Source organism: Tigriopus californicus, chromosome 7 (assembly GCF_007210705.1).
Source record: "Tigriopus californicus strain San Diego chromosome 7, Tcal_SD_v2.1, whole genome shotgun sequence".
In the NCBI taxonomy this organism is placed as follows: domain Eukaryota; kingdom Metazoa; phylum Arthropoda; class Copepoda; order Harpacticoida; family Harpacticidae; genus Tigriopus; species Tigriopus californicus.
Window position 1 is genome coordinate 8,743,653 of NC_081446.1, and position 22,046 is coordinate 8,765,698.

General features: G+C 42.3%; 1 protein-coding gene across 1 annotated transcript in view; it reads left to right on the forward strand.

Moving 5' to 3' along the window:
* The first annotated feature begins 499 nt into the window (after nucleotides 1–499).
* Nucleotides 500–22,046, forward strand: part of LOC131884026 (potassium voltage-gated channel protein eag-like) — a 41,032-nt gene continuing 19,485 nt past the window's right edge. The window contains exons 1-6 of the mRNA XM_059231660.1: nucleotides 500–1,229; nucleotides 2,114–2,835; nucleotides 15,174–15,274; nucleotides 15,388–15,520; nucleotides 16,846–16,971; nucleotides 17,038–17,171. Of these exons, the coding sequence (XP_059087643.1) occupies nucleotides 2,757–2,835; nucleotides 15,174–15,274; nucleotides 15,388–15,520; nucleotides 16,846–16,971; nucleotides 17,038–17,171 (573 nt within the window). The 5' untranslated portion in view covers nucleotides 500–1,229; nucleotides 2,114–2,756. The remainder of the gene's footprint in view (nucleotides 1,230–2,113; nucleotides 2,836–15,173; nucleotides 15,275–15,387; nucleotides 15,521–16,845; nucleotides 16,972–17,037; nucleotides 17,172–22,046) is intronic.

The following is a 22,046-nucleotide window of genomic DNA, read 5'->3' on the forward strand; positions in this document are numbered from 1 at the left end:
AAATGTTGCTCTTTTGATCAAATTTTATGAACTGCTGTCTGTACCATAGTCAAATGATAAACTTAGATTTATAAAGCCGAGCTCGTTCACATATTAAAAAAAAATTTTTTTTTAAAGATTTGAATGATATAGATTTAACTTGAGCAGTATTCAACGCTGCATTGGCTTAAGTTGAGATGCGAAGGACTGAAAAGGCCTACAATTCGAGTCCAAAGCTTGCCATTACAACTCAGTGCTTACAATTACTTGCTTCTTACTCCTCCGTTGTGTAAATAGTCATAACTTTGTTCAAACCTACAAATATTTATCGTTTATAAGCCAGTGGAATATAACTATCTTAAATGAGAGGAAATTTTGTCCTCTAATGTTCTCCTAAAATTAAGTCTCAAGTCGTCTCCATCGAACTGTGTTCCGCCATTCAGGAGTCCTTCGTTTAGTGCATGGAACAACAATGAGTAGTGAGTAGTAGTGCTTGGTCTTCTCTAGAATTCCACTCATCTAAAGACCGACTTTGGCTCGCTCACCTTCCCTAGCAGAGACATCAAGGTGGCCACCTACCTTTTCCAGGGGAACGAATAAGGGTGGGAGTGTGTGTGTGTGTGTAACGGTGCATGTGTGGAAGAGTGGATGTGCGTGCTTCGGAGTCTACTGGGCATTTGTTTAGCAAGAAGCTCCATTCTATTCCGCTTCGTTTGCAAGCGTATAGAAGCGGATCCACGAATGTGGAGCAGTGCCTGGCTGGCGTACGTACGTAGTTGTGAACTAGTCGATCGGGTGAGGAAACAAGAAGACCGTGCGTGCAGCCTTCACTTGTGAGAGCGACGACAAACCATCCTCAGACACCAGTTCATCTTGAAACTATTGTCCATTTCAAGATCCCCGTGTGCGACAATGCCAACATGTTCCATTGAGCTCGAGCTTAGTCCAAGTGGATCAAGAGGTTTCGCAAGTGTCCTCTTTGGCAAGTTCCTCGACGGACAGACTTGACTTGAAATGGGGAGGATTGAAATTGCTCCTCCTGTGCTGCTTTTCGTCCCGTTCTTTCATGCAGTTTTTTCTGTTTTGGCGACCTTTTCGTGGAAATCAAATGTTGTTGCTGAGCTCCGAAATGAATGTCCAGCATCGAGAAATTCGCTGCCAACACGAACCTCGACTCGGCCACACAGACACAGTGGTGGATCGACAACTTAGACTTTTCAGGGAGAAGCTATATCCATCATAAAATCAAGGTAAGAGGGTCTTCACTGAAAAGTAATTTCCAATGAAGCAATTGTATTTTGTCGGGGTTCTTGATACGTCACAAAATATCCAACCACTAAGTGCTTGTGGGTAATGATTCGGTTTGCTGATTGATCAATTTACAAATATCTAGCAATTAGTCCATCTTATAAAGAGCTGTTTGCCAAATGGGAGTGTTCATATCATAGAAGAACACCCCTAAACCTTAATACTTGGTGGTCGGCTGATGCGCTTCCATAGGCAATTCGCATGGTAAAGCTACAGTGTTGTCAATATCCGCTTCATTACTAACTAGAAATAATGGAGTTTGGGATTAATTGGGTTATTACTGTCTTGCTTGACCTTGGAGTAAACATTGCCGTTAATTCGTAAGCAACTGATTCCAAAGTTACATTGAAAGGGTGCATTAAGGAATTGAAATTATCATATTGATAAGCTCTAGCTATCCAGTTTAATAAATACTCATACGTTACACGGGCCTTGAGCACATAAGGCTTTCAAACCCGATCAGTTGGGTGTCATTATGGCTGTGGTCAAGCACTGATCGATATGAGAACGTATGGTTGGGCATACGGAGTATTTATTTTTCAAAAATGAAAGCTCTTGTTGTCTGACAACCAGGGAGGGCAGCACCATCGATCGAATCCAGCAAGGAACAAGGTCAAAATACATTTAACAAACAAATTTCCTTGGTGCACACTCACTTTCTCAGACTCTCATATCTAAAACAGCTGGTGAATGCCATTTACAGGCTTCTTTTGGCCGACAACCTTCGTTTCTCAGTTCCCTGGGCCGATCTTCTAGTTCGACTTGTTCCAATTGTACTAAATTGGAATTGGAGCATAGCGTCTGACGTGTTTGATTTTCTTTGCAGTGACCGTGGTGTGAGGATCCGCTCTGGTATGTGACGTGTAATGAATATCGTCGACTAGTCTCGTTAAGAAGTGCAGTATTGCCTCTTTTTGCTGTGCTGGAATTCACGACCATGGCTATTGGTGATTCATATGAACCAGCAACAGCATTATCAACGACTCCGACCAATATAAGGGACAGTCAATTTTTTCTACTCTCGGACGAAGATAATGATTATGGATGAACCCGTCCGAGATCCCAGGATCATCATGAGCATCTCAATCGACAAAAGTGGATGATGCTCGAGACCTTCTCAACCATAGATCTACGTGCCATAGTCTATTTTGTAGTTTATAACTTATGATGAGCTTTTAAGCCCAATTACAATTGATGCTGGTGCGAGGCAGAGCCTTTAGTGTTTGCATTTTCAGGGTGTGCAACTACACTAACTTTGCCAAGGTTTAAGTGGCGATCCATTGTGATGCAATACTAAGTGGTACTGCGGCAAAGGTGATCGATCGATTGATTGCTAGTGAATCCTCATCAAGGCCAATCTCCAACCTACATCCTTTCGAGTCTCCTTTCTCTGCCACAACACCAACCTTAGTGAGCTTTTCGAAGATCTCCCTGAAAAGTAGAGAGCGACCAAGGCTTTTTGGAACAGAATGCCAGGAGGAAGGCGGGGGTTGGTGGCCCCTCAAAACACTTTTCTGGAAAACATTATCAGAAGATCATCGCAACAGCGTAAGTGTGCCTTTCTAGCTCAAGAGCTTCAGGAAGTCTCTCTTTTGAACATTCCCTCACTCCCTCACTCACTACTTACCCAAATTGTTCGCTACCTTCTCTTCTCGATCGATGCCCAACCATCTCCAAAGCTGAGTATGCGTGTGTGCGTGTGTGTTTGGAAGGGGGGTAGTAGGGCTATAGTTTTTTGTAGGCGAAGGGTAATCCTTCAATCTCAAAATTCAAACGCTTTGTTACAACGTAGTAGTTGTGCTTGGTAGGGAGGCCTCCTACTATCGAAACCCTCCTATATTTTGTAAGCCATTTTTTTGCCAAAGGGCCCTCTAGAATATCAAGTGGCTCTACCAATACATGAGTTATAGCGAAAGATGATTATCATTCCAAAGTCGGATAGCTTTCAATCCATCAAAATGGGAGTAAACAACAGCTTCCCAATAGATTGCGCGCAATATGGATGAAAACCTTTTATCCATGTTATAGCCTGGTTCTAATCTTGAACTCTTAAAAGTGCTATATTACTGATATCTTTACAATATTTTGCGCCTTGTGAGGGTTGCTCTTTAGATCTCTCTTGGAGTCAAATTAAGAGTGAAGGTTTTGAAGAAATGGCCATAAATACCGATGGGAAGAAACTATTTTGATATACAAAAAGCATGGTTGCTCTTTTTGTACGTGGTTGAGTTTTGTTGTAAGTTCCACGTGCTGTCCAGTGGTTGTGTGCAGGAAAACCGTACTGTATTAACATGTTATGAGGCAGACTCTATGGAAGCCATGATGAAGTTCTATCCACACAACAAAAACTCATTTGTCTTCGTTAGAGATCATAACGATGTAATAAACCACATGGACACGACCTGTGCTCCATACACTCCAAGACAATTACTGTACATAGGACTCATCAGGTCTTCAAAAGCAAGTCCCCGTTGCGTTGATTCTGAACAAATAAAAACCGATGTGGTTTTTAACCTGTGGCCTTAAGAGCCACAGAATGCTAGACATGGGCCAATCGGGTAAGCTGATGGGAAGCATTTATTGCCCTCGAGCCTAAACAAAACATTAAGTTTGCTAACCCAGATATGGATTTAAGAGTGAAGAAAAATGATAAATACCCACTTAATGGTTGATCGAGTGGGTTTCGCAATACGAAAATATTTGTTTTGCTTTCTGAACTAATCATTGTCTGGTGGTTATTAGTTCGATCATTCTTCTTGAAATCGAGGAAAAACCTGGATCAAGCACATGAGGAACTATTGCATTGGAATTTAGCTCAAAGCAATGTTTGGAGGCAAGTACACACTGCGTGCAGTTTCGCATTTCTTGATGAATCTGTTAAAGAAAATTTTCTCAGTCGTAATATATATTTGCTTTACATTTTTCATAATCGAACCCAAATAAGATAAAGTAGAAAAGTCACTGTTTGACTCAAAAACATTTTTCACGTTGTTTTTAGACTCACCGTTCGGGTTTCAGTTAGATAGGTCGCCGTATCGTTCGGAATTATGAAGCTACGAGCAACAGACCGATATCTAGTCGTTGCAATGAAAACACATTCCCACCCTTGCTTTCTTGGCAATCGCCATCAAAAGACTTCCAAATCTGAGCCAAAACTTTCCACGGACAGAACTTCTTCCAAAGATCAAACTACGCCACTCCAAGCACGAACTGAAACTTTTGCTCAAAAAGGATTTCAAAATGATCTAATGAGTTTTAGTGGTCGGTTCATACGACTGGCACGAGGTTGCTGGCCTTTTCTACCACGTTCATGCTCGAGACTTGAAAATGTAATTTCATTGATCAAGGCAAGGCACGACGATCAGCCCAGTTGACTGGCTTGTCAAAGACCCCGTCCTTCAAGGTACCTACAATAACCGTCTTGATCAGGCTGCTGAAGGAGCTTGTCATGACAACAGATTGTTGAGAAGTCGTGCACCCAATCAATGGTGTTGTTCCAGAGCCAGCCACGTTGGAGGGCAACAGTACGGATAGTTGTTCAGTTTGGATTCAAACAAAGTAGATTTCGTTCCAAGAAGACAAAGAAACCGTGTCTTTGCCCCAATTACAACCCAGGGATCCAGAACACCAAACGCAAGTCATGTTTCAACCCAAATGATATCTGTCTGTACAAGGTGAACTTTAGATTTTGTTACTTCCAACACAATAAAAGCATTCTATATTTCAGTACCCTCTATTTGGCTTACCGTCTGAATGGAATAGAATGTCCCATAAACTTTATCCTTGGACCAGGTCGTATATATTTCTCACAAATAACCATGCTTTTTGCGGTACATGCAGTACCAAGAGAGTTCAAAACGAAAATGTGATGATGCAGCACTCACCAAATAGGTTATTCCAGCAAATTGAATCCATTGAATCTATTGGGTTTGTCAGCAAGGGTTATTGCTAGCAAATAGATCATAAAGGCCGTATGTTTGAATTGGTTGGGCTACACGCTCTCGCCAAAGCCTTCCCGTCCTGCCTAAAATCTTCAGGGATAAATATAAAGAAAATGAACAAAGGAAGTACGATATCATCTGACTTACAAAGTCTTAAAAGTTTAGAACGACAGCGCTTTGAAGACTCATAAAATATGAAAGTGCTCTTTGAAAGATACTGTACGCTCATGTGTGCCCCTCTACAAGTATTTAGTTTTGTCTTTCTCTCTCTCTCCGGTTTTGCCGAAGTTGGGCAAAAGGGAAAAAGTTCTTTTTTTGTACCCAAGTTTGAGTAAGCGAGCTATAAAAGGTAAACTCAAGAGGATTTCAAGCCGCGTAACGAAAGCTCATAGTAAAGATCGAGGCGGCAAAAATTCAAGTTTATTCAAGTTGCGTCGAGCAATGGGCCATTGGAAATCATAAAGACCCCTTTGTTTCAGTTTTCCTGCTCCACTTCATTACATCACAATAGCAAAATAGCAAAATGAAACAACACAGGTTAAATGTGCGCTTTCGCTATCATCACATGGCGCATTCTTCCCAACACCATGAGTTAAAACACATGATACCACATAAAGTTTTAGCCCTATAGGCAACGTAGTGGATCAAACTTGATCGAATTAAATGGTCTGGACGTTGAAAGAGTGCGTTTTTCTTGCATTCTACAACAAAATTTGAAGACGTTTGGCTTCTTGATTGTCGAAGCATAGAAGAGCACTTTAGAAGTCTTAGAAGTGAACGAATAACAGAGTTCCTACTATAGACAGTTGGAAAGAACCGGAACAGATAATGCGTATTCAGATACATATCGGAGGTGAATGTGAGTCTCATTATTATTTCAACGGCCCGAACAAAAAGAAGACAATTCAAAACACAGTCAAACCTATTATGTACCTTGAGGCGGAAACAAATTAATCAATCTTTGAGTGCCACAAAGGTGTGTTTTGTTTTCATTTCTTGTTACGTGTACGTACTTAAGAACCGGAGTTATGTGATGGTGGTCCTTGAATGGAATTTGGTCAATGTGCTTTTTTTACAAACGTCATTGAGAGCCAGAGCAAGCCGGGCAAAGGGAAAAAGCCAGAGAGAGGTGTAACGGTTACGCAGTGGGTGTTGTGCTGCTTGATTGGTTGCTTGGTCGGTCGGTCGGTCGGCTGGCTGGTTGGTTGGTTGGTTGGCTGATTGGTTGGTTGGTTGGTTACTGGGTTGCTTGGCTGTTTGGCCACTTGGTTGCTTAGTTAGCTGGTTGGATCGTGGGTTGGATGGTTGCTTGTTGTTCCTCGGTGGTTGGCTGATGCCTAGCAAGGTGAAATTGGAACATGGAACACCGAACACTGGGAACAACAAGGCCTGTCTTTCGTCTACAATCATCGCCGAACCTTGAAGAATGAGAGTGACACACTGGCCAAGGTTACTTCGCTTTCAGGTTGAAACAATACGGTAGATTACTTAAACTTTGTCCAGCCTTATAAGTGGTTGGAAGATGGTGAATATCGGTGATTGCGGGCTTACCACCGAAAAGTACGTATTTTGGTAAAGTGAAGAGCCTTTATCGAGATTTAGCTCAGCGTTTGCTCGAGCTCGGATCTTCTTTCAATAGCCATTCTGGTCAAACCAAAGATAATCGAAACCGATCCGCTCTTTGGCCAGAAGGGGCCTCGTACAAAATAGGTAGAATACAAAGCAATGGCTCGTTGTGTCAGAAGGCTTATCTCATCCACCTTGGGAAGTCTAAGGATTTGTTCAAATGTGATGTTCCAAGTCTGGCTTGGTAAGCCTAGCTAGGATAGTTCAGTGGTCCTTGTCTGAGAGGTGGAAAATGGGATTTGGATCTGCATTCCATTTAGAAAAAGTGAATAAACACGTGCATCTGCACGTTGGGACAAAGAAAAAAAGCGAAACAGGTTGCCCCCTTTTTAAATAACATCCAAGAAAGGCTCATTTTCTTCTTTAAATAGTGGAGCTAAAAAATTTCACCTTCTAGTTAACACCTTATTTCAATTTCAATTCTATCCAGGCCACCTGGATTCGAACCCACGACAACTTGAAAGAAGATTCTTGCCTTGTTAGCTCCATCTCTTAGACCACAATTTTTGGTATAGACCTACTGTTTCTATAACGTGAGTCAAGTTTAACCTTGCTACAACTTGATACGTTAGTGCTGTTGTCAATATTCTCACGAAAATATTTAGGTGCGTACGTCCTTTCTAAAAATTCTAATTTCCACAACCAAGTTCACAAAGACAGACAGAAAAAGGTTTTTTTCATTCCTGGTCATTGCTTCTTTGCCTTGTTTAAACCGATCCGCATTGAGCCAGTTTTAGAACACTGGGGATTCTAAGTCATTTCCACCATCGATAAAGAGAAAGGGTGCTCAACCAGAAGTATAATAATATTGGAAATCAATGAATATTCAATTCAAATCAACCACAGTAGAGTCTGGCCATGGTTTTATAATTCGAGCCTTGGACCAATTATGGGTGCACCAGAACTGCCGATTGAATCTAGTGTGTCTTGAGAGAAATGATGATTAATACGTAATCAGGATTATATTTGACTTTGAAACACGTTGTGTGCATTCCAACCTGTTATGTGTGAATGGACTCAATTTTTTGAGTTGAACGTATATTTTGCTACTAGTTGGGGCATCTTCTACGTGATTTGTGAAACCATCAAGATTATTCCATGAGCTTCACTTCACCTCCGGTCGTATTCAAATCCATTCCCAGAGTTATGAGGGTCATTTACGAGTAGAGTTAGAGCCTGGCGAGACTGACCAACATGAAAATGTTGTCGGCAATGAAGTTATTTGTCCGAGTGGTGAAACCAGATACGTCTCGGGAGGAGAGCAAGGATTGCAAAGCACCAGTCAAAATACGCTTTCTCATTGCCATTCCACTTTATATTGCCTTTTTCATGAAGGCTTCTCCATCGAATCTCGGGCACAGTTTCAGGATCAGAGCTAGGCAATTGTCAGGATCAAGGGTGGAAGTTTCACAGTGCCTAACGTCATACCATTTTGGGTTGTACCACTCCAAGGAAAGTACGTAGAGTCAATACTTAGATTGGGATAAGCGGCGACTTGGAAGACATTAGAGAGGGAGAGGAGCACAAAGAGCATGAGAACGAGCGAGGGACTTGACTACGAAAGACCTGATCTGACTTACAATGACAATTATTGGTAATGAACTGATTTTTCGGGGGACCCTTTTCATGTTTTTTTGCGTTGTCGGGCACAAGATGAACAAGATGGTGGAGACTTCTTCATGAAAAATTCATCAGTCTCCATGAAGACCAACTTCTGGGGGAATTTTTGAGCAAACTTTTTTCGTGCGCATGAACGTGAGATATTTTCACCAGAAATCCAGCTCTGACAAGTTTACAAGCCCAAAACTATGAACCTTGAGTGATCCAAGCCTTACTCTGAGCTTTCATATCACCATCATATTTTGTGATTTTTCCTTGATCAACAATTAAATTGTTATGCATTAAACTCAAATCAAGCAAAGCTCATCTTGGTGGTATTGAAAACTGAACAAATGACATATATAGGGACCTTTAGTTTCAACGTCGGACAATCCAAACGAAGTGGGGAATAAGCACGGTAAATATCAGAAACGAGCTTTTTAAAGCAGCCCTGGTTCCGAGACCAAGAAAGTCAGGGTCACGTTTTGCCACTCTTTTAGGCGGTTTTGATTTTGCTTACTTACCCTATTTAGCTCCTGATGGGAGCCCTAACCGAGGTCTTTGAAGCTAAAAAGCTAACATTCCGGTCGAAACACATCACTAGTCTATACACAACGTTAAAAGTAGACTCAACGGACGTTTAAAAACGTTTTTTGATATGTTCGGCTATTAATGTCTAACCAACTCCCCTTTTGCTCATTGCTTTCCAAGATGTATCAATCTTAATGATCTGGCTTGAATTAGAATTGTCAAAGTCATGTGTTACTTAAGCTCGAGACCACGTTACGGAACACCGCCATTATTATCTTCATCTTCCTCATTTTCACGTGTGTATTGAGATGATTTGGTGGTTCAAGTGGCTTAGACATGCCAAAATGCCGTTTCTTTGCGATTTTTAGGAAATCGGCAAGTAGATTCAACCCTTTTTCTTCCATCCGCCCTCTTTAAGATCTTTATTTTATTTACAGTGCGCAAAGAAAGACTCCATGCATTCGGTGAACTAAATATGTCGTTCCTTGAATAACCTAATTTGTCTACCTTGAGAGGCTCTCTGAGCATTTCCATTCAATTTGATCCTAAAAGGGAGTCAAAGCAACCAACCCCAGAGAAGAAGAGACGAAGAGAGAGAGAGAGAGAGAAGAAACCAACAAGAAGCGAGGAATAATACAAACAAACTTCTCATGAAACGAAATAGAGCGCGTGAACTAGCTGACAAAGAGAAAGCCTTTTTAAAGACGTTTTGACTCACAGAACTATCTTCCAATCTTCTCGGAGATCTATGACTAGCTTATGTTGCTATGGCGTTCATCGAACAACGCCGGGTAAAATGTTTTCAGCCATGCTCTGAAAGCCGGTCCCAAGATAAATTTTGGCGATTAGTCGGCTCTCATAACGTGGTCACTAATCCAAATGCAAGCAAAAGCATAACCACACATGCCCACGGACTAACACACGCACACACAGTGGCAGTGGTAGAATTGTATCAAGATAATTTCTTACTTTTGCGTTGCAAGAGTAACCAGCTTCTTTTCAAAAAGAATCCGGCAGAAATACATACCCTTTCTTGGTTGGTCTTACAAGACTTCGTGAAAACCTCAGAAAAAAGTGGCGATACAACCAACCACTTCAACTTATGCGCAAACCTCGGCAATGAAATTTGTTACAGACAAGCGAGTCCAGCTTTTCACCTTCCGTCTGGCAGAAAATGGACAGGCTTTTTATGAAAAAGGCTACAACCGTTTGAAAGATTGGACAATTTAAAATGTGACACGTCATTTGCTTCCTCGTCAATGGTGTCACTGGTGAGGCCACCATGTTTTGAGAAATTGGAAGATGGAATGATTTCTTTTTTCACTTTGCTCTTTCTGATCCATAAGTCTTCTTTGTAGTAACGTAGTTCTTAGGCAAACTTCCTCCTCCTCCTGTGACTTGTGAATTGTGGTGAAGACAAAAAAGGGCCGCCCCCCTTGGTTTTTGGTGGCTGACGTGAAACGTTTCTGTAAGGTCTGATCACATAAAATGAATAAAGAAAAATGAAATTGCCTTTAAACGGTTGTAGTAGTTAAGTTAGTTGGCTTCGCATCTCGCCGTGTCACATGATTTTCTGTTGAACAATATTATCATTTTCTAACATCAAGAAGAGTAGTTAATAAACAATTTAACTGTGTTTTTATAGTTGGGCTGCTTTGCTTCTTGTGTCATACTTGTGCTCATTGGCTCTTCAGCGGTAAATTTTAGCATGCGGTGACCAGACAATGCATTTTGAAAAGGAATGCCATCAAAGTCCGAGTCCAAGAAATGCAAAAGCTAATCATCAGCTCACTTCTTTAGCAGCCAAATATGTCAGGATTTCGTTTCTTATTTTGTTAATCGATAGCATATCTCTTTAGTATTCTTCAGCCAACATTATGACGTAGCTATTTTGAACAAGGACACCGCAACTAGAAATGAACCGCTTTGGAGAATTCCTATGAAGTATCTGACGTACGGACTGTACCTTTTTTCGGCCTTTATTGTACCTAGTGTACGTACGCTGCTCTTTGTTCACTGTGCATTAAGAGTAAGTAAGTGCACCTGGTGCTCAAATTCCTCTTTTGATGGCCTCAAGTAAGGCCTGCCAGTGTCACAGTACTCCGTTGAAGCAACAGAGCAACAAAAATGCCACTCTTGAAGATTTCCTAGAGGCTTTGGAATGTAACAGCCAAGCATTCTTGTGATACGTTGTGACCCAAGATTCCGCCGCTTATGGACTAAAAGTCTACTTTCGGCGAAATGATGGTGATGATGGTGCTCCTGCTGCAGCTGCTGCTGCTGCTGATAATGATGATGATGATGAGGAGGAGGAGGAGGAGGATGAGGATGAGGAGTACAAGAGGTACAGGTGTAAAATTGGAGGCGAAGAAATCCTCTGCATGATGAGCAATGAGCAACCATGTGTGGTTTCTTTAAGAGCGTCTGGAACATTTTGAGTATCCTTATTATCATCGTTAGCATTCAGATGGTTGGAAATTCTTCTTTCGAAGTCGAAGAAAGTTGACATTTTCCCAAATTCTATTCTCGGTCGAGAGTGGGAAAGTTTTCCCTCAACTGGGTTGGTATTGCTTGTAGGCTTTCTTCCTGGTTGTTCGCTCACTAGTTGGCTTCACTTGTGAAACTTGTCCCCGTAATTGACAAAGTTGATTGGAAGGGTTGTGTACAGGGTTGATCCATGCTTGCACAACCTGTCATATTGCTGCATTTCAAGCCTGGGACAACCTTCCCAATGAGGGTTACTCGTCATCATCATTATCATCGTCATCGTTGCCATCATCGTCGTCGTCATCACAAGTCTTTGGGCCCGGTTTCCACGCCAAGCAAGCTCTCCGAATCTAAAATGACTTGATCTGCAGTGAGGCGTTTTGCACAGTGTTGATACGAAGAAGGATACTGATCCTAAAGTGCAAAAACGTGTAGAGTAGTCCGTCGGCTAAAAGTTGCTTTGGGATTCGGCGTGGAACCAACCGTCATGAGAAAATGATCTGAGTCGTGATGAAAGGAGGATTGTTTCGTGGCATTGGGCGATGAAATGGTGTTTGTTTTTTTTGTTTCGTTCAGGCACTTCCTGTTTCAGGTGGTCTCTGTCTACTACAACCTCCCTAGGCGAATGCGTAAGGTCTAAATTTAGGCGGGAAATAGAACGGCTCTTGGTGTGTTAGGAGTAAAATCACGCCTCCACCTCGTTTATTGGCCGTTTATATTCATTCGCCTGCCAGCCAATACCAAAAAAAGAACGAGACTCCCAATAAACGGGTACATGGGGCGCCACTAGACAATAAAATAAGTTTACATTGCGTTGATCCCACATGCTGGTAGTTTTGATGGCTGGGCAAACCAGCGAGCGGATACACGTACGCCAGTCTTGGCTGCTTTAAACTCCGGATGGAGAGCAAGCAGAAACCATTGCGTTTTCCTCTTCAACTCGTTCTGGGTTTCTCGCCAACGACTTCACCACTCTCTCTCTCTCTCTCGCTCTCTTTCTCTCTTTCTATCTCTTTCATCTCTCCGAGTGTATGCGAGGTTTGAAGGCCAAAAAGCATTATCTTGGGTACGACAAGCAAGGCATGAGAATGAAGCTTTTCAATGCAAATAATAAAAGTTCTCTTTCGTTTTCTTTCTTCTTCCACAAGGTAATGGAAGCATAGCGTTGCAATGGAAAACTTTCTTAACAGAGAGAGGCTGGGGCGAAGAAACCGAGAATCAATTTTCATGCCAGGCGGTATCTTTAATGTTGCTTATTCATCTGGAAATGTATCATTCATGAAGCAAAGCAAATAACAACAACAACGAACGTCCACTACTAAAGCCGTGGCACAGCATTACACTTTTGGCAGTGTGCGTGGCGTGTTGGGGCAGAAGATAGATGGATTGAAATTATGGAGACACACTTTTGTTACTATGATCCTAAAAAGGCTTGCCTTCACTCATCTTTGAGCATATTCTAAGCCCATGAAATGCCTAGGTATCTGATGACATTTTGCCCAAGTGGGTAGATATCCTGGCCAACTATTTCGTCGTGAGGCACACCAAGCTTTGCCCTTTAAAATCCGTTCAAAATTCGACTTTCCTTCAGTTTCATTCACCGTTGACGCGAAAGTCCAAGATACGTTGTATGCTTTTCCAGATCTCGTGTTGAGGAGGAAGTGTGTCAGAATTTGTTGTTGTTCGGTTCAGTAAATTAGCAACAACAATGCAACGAGGCTTTACCGTGACAAAAGTGAGAGATCGCATTAGACCGCTTCATCTTGAACGATACTTGGGATCAGATGGATCATCTGGTGAGACAATTGCGAGTGTGGGGACGGATCCCTCGTAATGAGTCACTAAGGTTCAATTTGGGATCCACATGGATCCATGCAACGACAAAGCCAGACGTCTGATTTGACTATCAAATAAATGACGTTTTGTTCCCTTTGAGCGAATTTGAATCCGGTCCAGATGCCTATGGCTGAAATCGTTTCCGATTTTTAGTTCGGGTCCAAACAACGAGCATAGATTGCCTTCTGTCTAATTGCTCTTGTATGTGTGCACTTTCGCAAATGAGAGATTGATTCATTTTCCGAACCGCGAGGTTGAGTCTAAACATCATAAAGTAATGGATGAATGCAAGACATCTCTTTTAACGCTAGCCATGCTTTTTTTTATATCGAATTCCAGTGAAATCAAAAAAGCAAATTGGGATGAAATATGTCAAAGAATGTTCATTGCCTAGATTTATTTCAAGAAATCATGCCCACAACATTTTCATAATGGCCATTTCATCTGGCAGTTATTGATCAGATTCAAACACTAAGGTGGCCACATTTTAGATAAATCTTTATCGTAGATTAAAACGTTGACTAATATGACGTTGCGTTTCTAAACCTGACCTTTCTATTGATTCCTGGAAAAGCACCAAATGACATCTTCTCCAGTTATGTCGCTCGGTCATGTTGATCATATTAGCTAATCTGTCTTCCACATGATCGAAACAAGCTCAGAGCAGCACGGCTTTGGTATCGTGGAACAGCGATAAACATTTCCAAATCATTACTCCCAGAAACCAAGTACCCCCCACGCTCATAGCAAACCTAGCTACATTGTCGTTCAATTCAGCCCCATTGCGCCTGAAATATAGCCTTTTAAACGGACCTTCACGGGATAAACATCACCTCAATTTTACCAAAACCAATTACCATCACCAAAAATTTCATCACTGTGTTTATATGGGCAATTACATTGCTCTTTTATTAAATTTTAAGAATGAGCCTCATTTGTCTCAAAGAGATCATCACTCTTGAATATTTTAGCCTCCATGTCTCGACATAGTGGTATGGAAGAATTGAGAACAAGGGTTTGTTTACTCTTGCCGTAAAGCGAAATTGTCACCAGTATCGAGGTAGAGTGCTTTTGCATTCATTTTAAATTGAAGACCCTCTTTGGAACACGAATAGCTTCAAGGTCACGGCAACATGTTCCACAAATAGCACGTGTACAAGCTTGGATGAAAGCTTTTCTCAATAATGATCCATCCCGATGCCACCCATACGGCTGTGGTGTCAAATTAAATGCCGCGTTTTTTATTCGAGAGGAGTTATTGGATGCCCTGGCATTTGATCTGGTGGGTAGGGAGAAAAAGTTCTGTTTTACTTTGAGGCTGGGGACATTTGGACAACCAGATATACGCGTATAACACCGACTGAAAGAAACATCCATTCAGAGAAGATAAAGGGTCAAGCAGAACGGCCTTTGGTGAGCTTGAAAGGGAAAGAGAAAAAAAGAGGTGCGAAAAAAGGTCAGAAAGACTTGGAACTGACCACCTGGACGAAGGAATTAGTCGGCGAGTGAGTAAATCCCTCAATCAAGGTCAGGTCAAACTTGGGATGGTGCAACTGATCCTATTATTGTTGAGGGGTCCTCTGATTGCTTGGAACAGTTTCCAACCACAGCGATAAGACAGATGATAAACGAAAAGCTCACTGGAACCACGGACCTGTGAGCTTGATTAATGCTCCTTTATGGAGGGATTCCCTCTCTTTTGATGACTTTGGATCGTCACTAGCGGGAAAATTGAAAATTGAAACATTGAACAGAGAGAAGAAAAAAAAACCTAAGAACATCAGGTCTTGTGCGTAGCAATGGGAGTGCTTTCCATGTTCAAATCGTGAATTGGTTGAAACGTTTGTCGTTGTTCTTCACTTTCAGCCGACACAAGCTTTCTCCTCGCCAATGCCCAAATTGTGGATTACCCAATGGTCTACTGCAACGAATCGTTTTGTAAAACGTCGGGATACAACCGAGCAGAGGTATGATGATGGCTCACTCGCCCTAACCACATCTCTCATTTTGATATTGGATCTTTCAACGCCAGACATGTTATGTTTTTCTCATGATTGTTTTCATTCGTGTCCGTACATAGGTGATGCAAAAGTCTTGCCGGGTGAGTTTCATGTACGGAGAGCTTACCGACAAGACCACAATCCAACAGATCGACGATGCCTTAGAAAACCACGAGACTGGCCAGTTCGAGATCCTGCTGTACAAAAAGAATCGTGAGTACCAATAAGCAGAGGCATTACATGCTCTGACACGCATCTATTTGGGGAAACTCTGAAGTGAGACTGATCCATGTACATGATGAATAATTCATCCTTGTTCCCCGAGGGACTCGCAGCTGGCCTCTCTTTGGGCTGTGGGTCCGCCTGCACTGGGTGTGACAATAGAACCATTTTTAATGTGCATTTTTCCGGCCAGTCGTACCAATCTGGGGCCAAAGAGGGGGGAGCGTAGGTTCGTCCTTCCCGGAAAAGGTCCAGATCGGCAAATAGAGGCACTCAATTGATGAACGCGTCGAGCTTAAAGTTGAGAGGGTTTGGGGTCATTTGCTTCATTTAATTCTGGATTCACGATCTCATTCTAGCTCTTTAAAGTTATGCTGATTGGTGAGACTCTAAATGTCATTATCATTTTTGCCCATTAGACGCGCTTGTCTGTCTACAGTATATTACTATGTATCTGGACCCATCCTTTGTTGAGGGCCCACCTAGCACTATATATACTGTACAAGTCCCTGCCTGACCGAGCCGTTAGCGTTATCATTTGGACATTGGAATGGGATTTGAGTCAAAAGGGAAAATCTGTGTCAGAGAAGCACCCATTGTTCAGAGAAAGAAAAAGGCACTCAATCCAATGATAAATGAAGTGCCACTTTAGTGGTTTCGTTTTTTATGGTTGTCGGAACTTCCAATTTCTGGCGTTTCTCTCTGCGTGATTGCACCCTACTTTGGAATTAATTCGGCTCGTTTCAGGTCTAATTACTAAGCCGTTGATGTATGAGTCCAAGTCACGCGAATAGCAAACAAAATTTAAAACAGCCCGAGTGCCGAAGTCGTACGAGTATTTATTAGTTTTTCCTCACAGCACAGTGTAATATTCTCTAGCGTGAGGAGCCGGGGAAATTCCTCCCCACGTGCACACCCATGCTAGGTTTGTTCATTTCGAACACTTCTAGAACAGTAAGGCAATACCTATGTCAATGCCATGCATACTTGCACGAACGAAAAGACTCGAGATTACTGTATGCATTTGACGACTCATGCTCGCCGTCACTGCATACAACAATTGTCCTCAAATACTTCTCGAAGCAACCTCAACATATCGTGTTGCCAGACTTCGTTTCAAGAATACATGACTCGGAAGAAAACAATTAGTCTACATTAGCGCCCAGCTTGTTTACTTTCAAATCCACAAAGTGGCGTTGAAATAGAACAATGGTATCGACGATATGCCAAATAAATGGGTTAACTTGTCTCAATCTCTGAAACAAAAATGGATATTAAGTACTCCTGTCTCAGTGCTATCGCTCTTTCGTCGCCAGGAACTCCACTATGGCTTTTCCTACAAATTTCCCCGGTCAAGAACGAACGGGACGTGGTGGTTCTGTTCTTGTGTACATTCCGAGATATCACCGCCCTCAAACAGCCCATCGAAGAGGACTCGAAAGGTAGTTTGCTCAAACTTTTCCTTTCATTGCTTGACCTTTCAGAGATGGCCAACTGACTGCTTTTAGATCCCCTATTTTCAGGAGGACTGAGCAAGTTTGCCAAGTTGGCAAGATCCGTCACACGTTCCAGATCAGCTTTAGCCTCTCAACTATCCAACCAGGTGGCCAAGGACACGAGCAAACAATCCAATCTAACACAGGTAAGAATTACAGCGATGAAACACAAAGGAGTGGTGCGCTCTGTTGAGTTTCAAACTCGAGGTCGACCTCAGTCAGGCTTTGGATTCCAAATACTCGTGGTTTTAGTTCCTGGTTTTTGGTCCTTTCTCTAGCTCAGCCATTCATTACCTGATCTTGACATGACACCGAACAGCTCTTTCGAAAAGTTCCTAGTCAACACAGGTTCGAGTTGTGCGCATTTCAATGAACAATTTTATGTTCAGTGGCTCCAACGGGGAATTCACAAGGACGATATATCTACTCCATACACGTTGGCCTTTGTCCCCGTTCTGTTGTTCCCATTTCCCTTGGTCTCATTCCCTCTCTTTTATCATCCCTTCTCTCCCTCCACCTGACTCTCGGTCTCGTCTTAGATAGAGGGAGGGCCGCGATTCACAAAGAAAAGTCTGATGATGAAGGCCCCACAATGTGACCTTCTTCATTATATAAGCCCACTTTACGTCTGCATTGCGAACCTCAAAGCTTTGGCGATGGTCGGTGATAGTGCTAGCGACAACTTAAGAAGGTCGATGACGATGAAAATAGCCCCGGAATTTCCAGAAGCATCCATCCAAACTTTGTGTGACTTAGCTGCCAACTAGCGAATCAGTAGGATTTTCTACCGTACATCCGCCTTGGCTTTGTGTGACTTAGCTGCCAACTAGCGAATCAGTAGGATTTTCTGCTCACAGCACACTCTATTGCTACCGAGAAGGAGCTAGCTAGGGGTTTCAGAAAGAACTTGAAACTAAACAAGAGAAGGGTAACCTTAGCAGCACCAGCAGCAGCAACAACAACAACCAACAAACCAGCCAACCAACTTCACACAATCAATTGAGAACGAGAGAATCGAAATTGGGATGATAAAGGCACTCGTCTAGGATGGCGGAGGAAGGAAACAAAAGCGAAGGCATCACAGAGAAATAGATTGAAACAAAAAGGCTGCAATCTGCTTGACTTTGTCGGTTGTTGAGAGACAAGAAACGCCTTGACACTGAAGGCTGATTGATACTCAAGGAACGTGGCTTTTTGACCGCTTGTTCGGCAAGCGGGGTAAAAGCCATCACTTAAACAGTCCAAATATACTTTCTTGATACAGTTTACATTCAACAATACAATAAAATGTGCAATATTTTACGAAAGAATAAGCAGTGATACAAAAATATTGTCCATATGTCATATTTGGTACCACAAAACTTACTGTAAAAGCTGAATGGTTTGCTTGATACCACTCTATCTACTACCCTAAAGCTAAATGGTAAAGAATGTAAAGGGTTGTTCATACACTCATTTTCCTTATCCCCGGAAACTACATTCATTCGTTTCATCCATCTTTTCCAACTAAAACATTTAAGATCATGATAGAGTCTTTTGCCTGAGCGTGACTCTGGTTTGGTCTGAAGCGCATTCCTCATTGAGTTTATATGCACTTTGGTTGTTCTGATTTCTCAATGACCCGATGACGTGTACCAATGATGTGTGAAGTGGTTCGACGTCATGTTTCTCATGCTTGAGCAAGGCACAAACAGAATTAGGGAGCCTCTCAACCGGCTAAAAGCAAGCTTGTCTCCTTAACAAGGTAGTCATCTTGAACGACTCAAATGGCTGCAATTGGGCCTTCCCTCACCGACACAACCATGGCAAGAGAGTACAAAATATGAACGGCGAAGGCGACGACCACGGCCTTCTTTGGAAGTCCCTTAGACGAGGAGAATATGAATAACCCAAGGCAGCAATCGAGCAAAAAGCCTGAGCATACTGTAAGTTGCAGTTCGTTACCAAAGGTTTGATCGAAACCGGATGAATCACACACTATGGTTAGTCGGTCAGTAGGGAAGCGGATCTCAAAAATGTGTTGTGCCACCCGCGCACCACAATAAATAGAGTTCTTCTCAGGTAGAAGTGGGAGATTTAGGTGATTGATTTGGCTTTAAACTTCTCGGATAGGGAAGGAAAAGAAAGCTTGTGCTACAGTTCTCATCAACCTACTACAACATACTAAATGGAGATTGAAGACTCTCACGACTCATTATCTTTCATGTCATTATATCATTTTTTTTACAATAGGAACGAAATGAGTGAGCTTTGTCACTGTATTGCAATAATACAGTTCGTTATTCTGAGATTAGTTATAGCGGAATTGTTTTCATTTAATGTTTGAGCACAAACTCGAGTACGTACAGCAGAAGAATATGGAAGAAAAGCTTGATATCTTACCAGACTTATATAACTATGATCTTGTCTTCTTTAGTCAGATTGATTCAGCACCTGCAGTGTTCTCAATGAAATCAAATCCGTACGATTTTAGGAACTTGCCATGTCTTTGGGTTTTCTTTAAAACTGGTTAAGCCATTTCAACCACCGTGTCCAGATATTGTTGACAAGTTTAATTTCTTCCGCAATGGATTCACTACTTCGAGATATTTCTTTCTATATCTTCATTATATAAAAAATAATATTATGACTCTTATTCATATCATGGAGTTACAATTGATAAAGTAGGTATATCATCAAATACAATGTGATTGAATATGTAAAAAAGGAAAGCATCAAAATGGTCTGATAAAGAGAATAGGAGAATACAATTTGACATCACAGTTAGTTTCACTAGAATTGGCCAATTACACACACAAAAAAAGAAGGGAGAATAAGAGCATGCAGAACAAGAAGCTAGCGATTATTGCCAATTAAGAAAGAGGTGGTTTAGATTGAGCAAGTCTTTTGTCACAGTAAAAATATATTTTTATTTTAAAAGTTTTTTAGTTCATCCGAAATCCAATGACCAAGTGCTCTCTCTACCTTTTTGCTCAAGAAGAGTTCATTTCAATCGGAGAACGTAGATAGTAGGTACTGAACAATACCAGGTGCCAGTAGATAAGATTCTTTTTGATTATAGTAGGCACAGACAACATTGCCTAACTCCTTCAGTATTGGCTTCTTTCGTGTAGAAAAGGTACTTGGAAGGATTTTCAAGCTCAAGGGATAAGACTAAGATAATGGAATTACGCATCATCAGAGTGTGTGAGTACTGTGTGCTGGTTCTCACACCATTTGGGATCCCTAAAATATTACTGCAGAGAATGGCCGGCCCCACGGCCTCGCTTTCAGACCAGTCCCGCTAGTTCGTTGTGGTCCATTGCAGATTGCTTGTCCAAGCTCATCCAAGTCAGAAGGGAATCGCCCAAGAGTACAAAATATCTCCCAACTTGGACCCCATTAGCATATCACTTAAGTTTTTCCAACGTACATTTAAAGACTGGCAAGCTCAAAGCCTCCCCCCGAATATGGCTCTGCGTCAAGGGTCGATAGAATGCTACACTTGCATTGATGGCTCAGAACGTATGGTGTTGATGTCATCACGAGCGATGTTGACTCTGTGGTTGTGCTCATATTGCAACCTAGACTGTAATCCTATCTGATTCTTCCTGTCACAACTCCGACTCCTGCACATCATCTAAACGACCTTCTGCGTAGTTGATGTCAGGAAAGGCGGTAGCTTTCACCCTTTCCTCATTTCTTGGGTTCATTATTCGTTGACGCCTCATTTTTTTCCTTCGACCGATCGTCGATCCCCTCTGATCACCGTGATTATTGGCGGCAGTGGCACCCACCCAACAGCCTTGCCAGAATTGGAGCAGATCACATTTAGCCAAGCCATACCTGTTTCACAGTTACCCCTTCTGTTCACCCAGATAACCACAACCTCCCGGTTTCTTGATTCTCGACCAGGCGTTGATTCAAACATGAACGGTTGTTCTTCGATTGGATCCTGGCTTATACGTATACTTATCGCCAACGAGCAGGGTCCGGAGCAAGTACTGTACATGTGTTTATGACTGTGGAGTATTTAGCCTAACCAAGGTTTCAAGTAGTACCCTTACATAATACCAGTCGCACAACGTGGGCTCCACCGTGATGGTCTATGCATGGGTCCACTCTACCTTTTACCTTCTTTCGGTATTTGGAGCATAAGGGATTTTCAGCAGCTGCTGTGTTGCTATATTCCCTCAGCGACAACATCGACATGTTGCTTGTGCGAGTAGCTGGCAAAGAAAGACGGAAGAAGAGAGATGGATGGATGGATGGATGGATGGTTGATGGTTGGGTGGGTAGGGTGGATGCTTTGTTGTTTTGCTTTTTGCAAGGACGCCCTGTTCCATTTTGTTGAGACCGAATACAGGAGCTTGGATTCAGATTCACCTTCAGCTTGCTCGGATTTCTTGAAGGTGAGGTTGGGTTTGAGGCTGAGGCCACGAGCGAAAAAGGGGAGGGAGGATAAGGAGCAGAAGGGAGACGAAGAAGAACAAGGACAAGAGGCAGACTGAGAAAGATGTTGGCAAAGGGAAAGAAAACAAGCAACCAGCTGAGGGAGGGAAGGAAGGCTCCATGCGCGGTAATAGAGAGCATGCCTCACTTCACTGGAGATTCAAGAGGTTAGGTCTAACCAAGATCTGGGTAGGAGGAGTAGGTCCTACAAGAGGGAGAAAGGTGCACCATCCTCAACAAGATTTCCTACTGAGATGGAGGGCCCAAGATACTCCAACTAACAATAACACATGATGCCTTCCCCACCTTCAGCTGGAAGTTCCAACAAGCCTGGATGAAAGAACCTGAAAGAGTGAAAGGACTTGGTGACAAATTTTATTGCATCATTGCGCGTTCACCTTGAGACGGGAAGGTTGCGAATGGTTTCTCGTCTACTTTAGACAAAATTCCATGACCCTAAAGACTTTTTATGACATTTGAAGTTTCATTTGACACTGCAGAGACAGTTTGGGCCTGGCTCTCCTTGAGTAAGAAGACGACCACGAACATAAACTAGATCGAACCCTTGTGACGTGATGAGCTAGCTATAT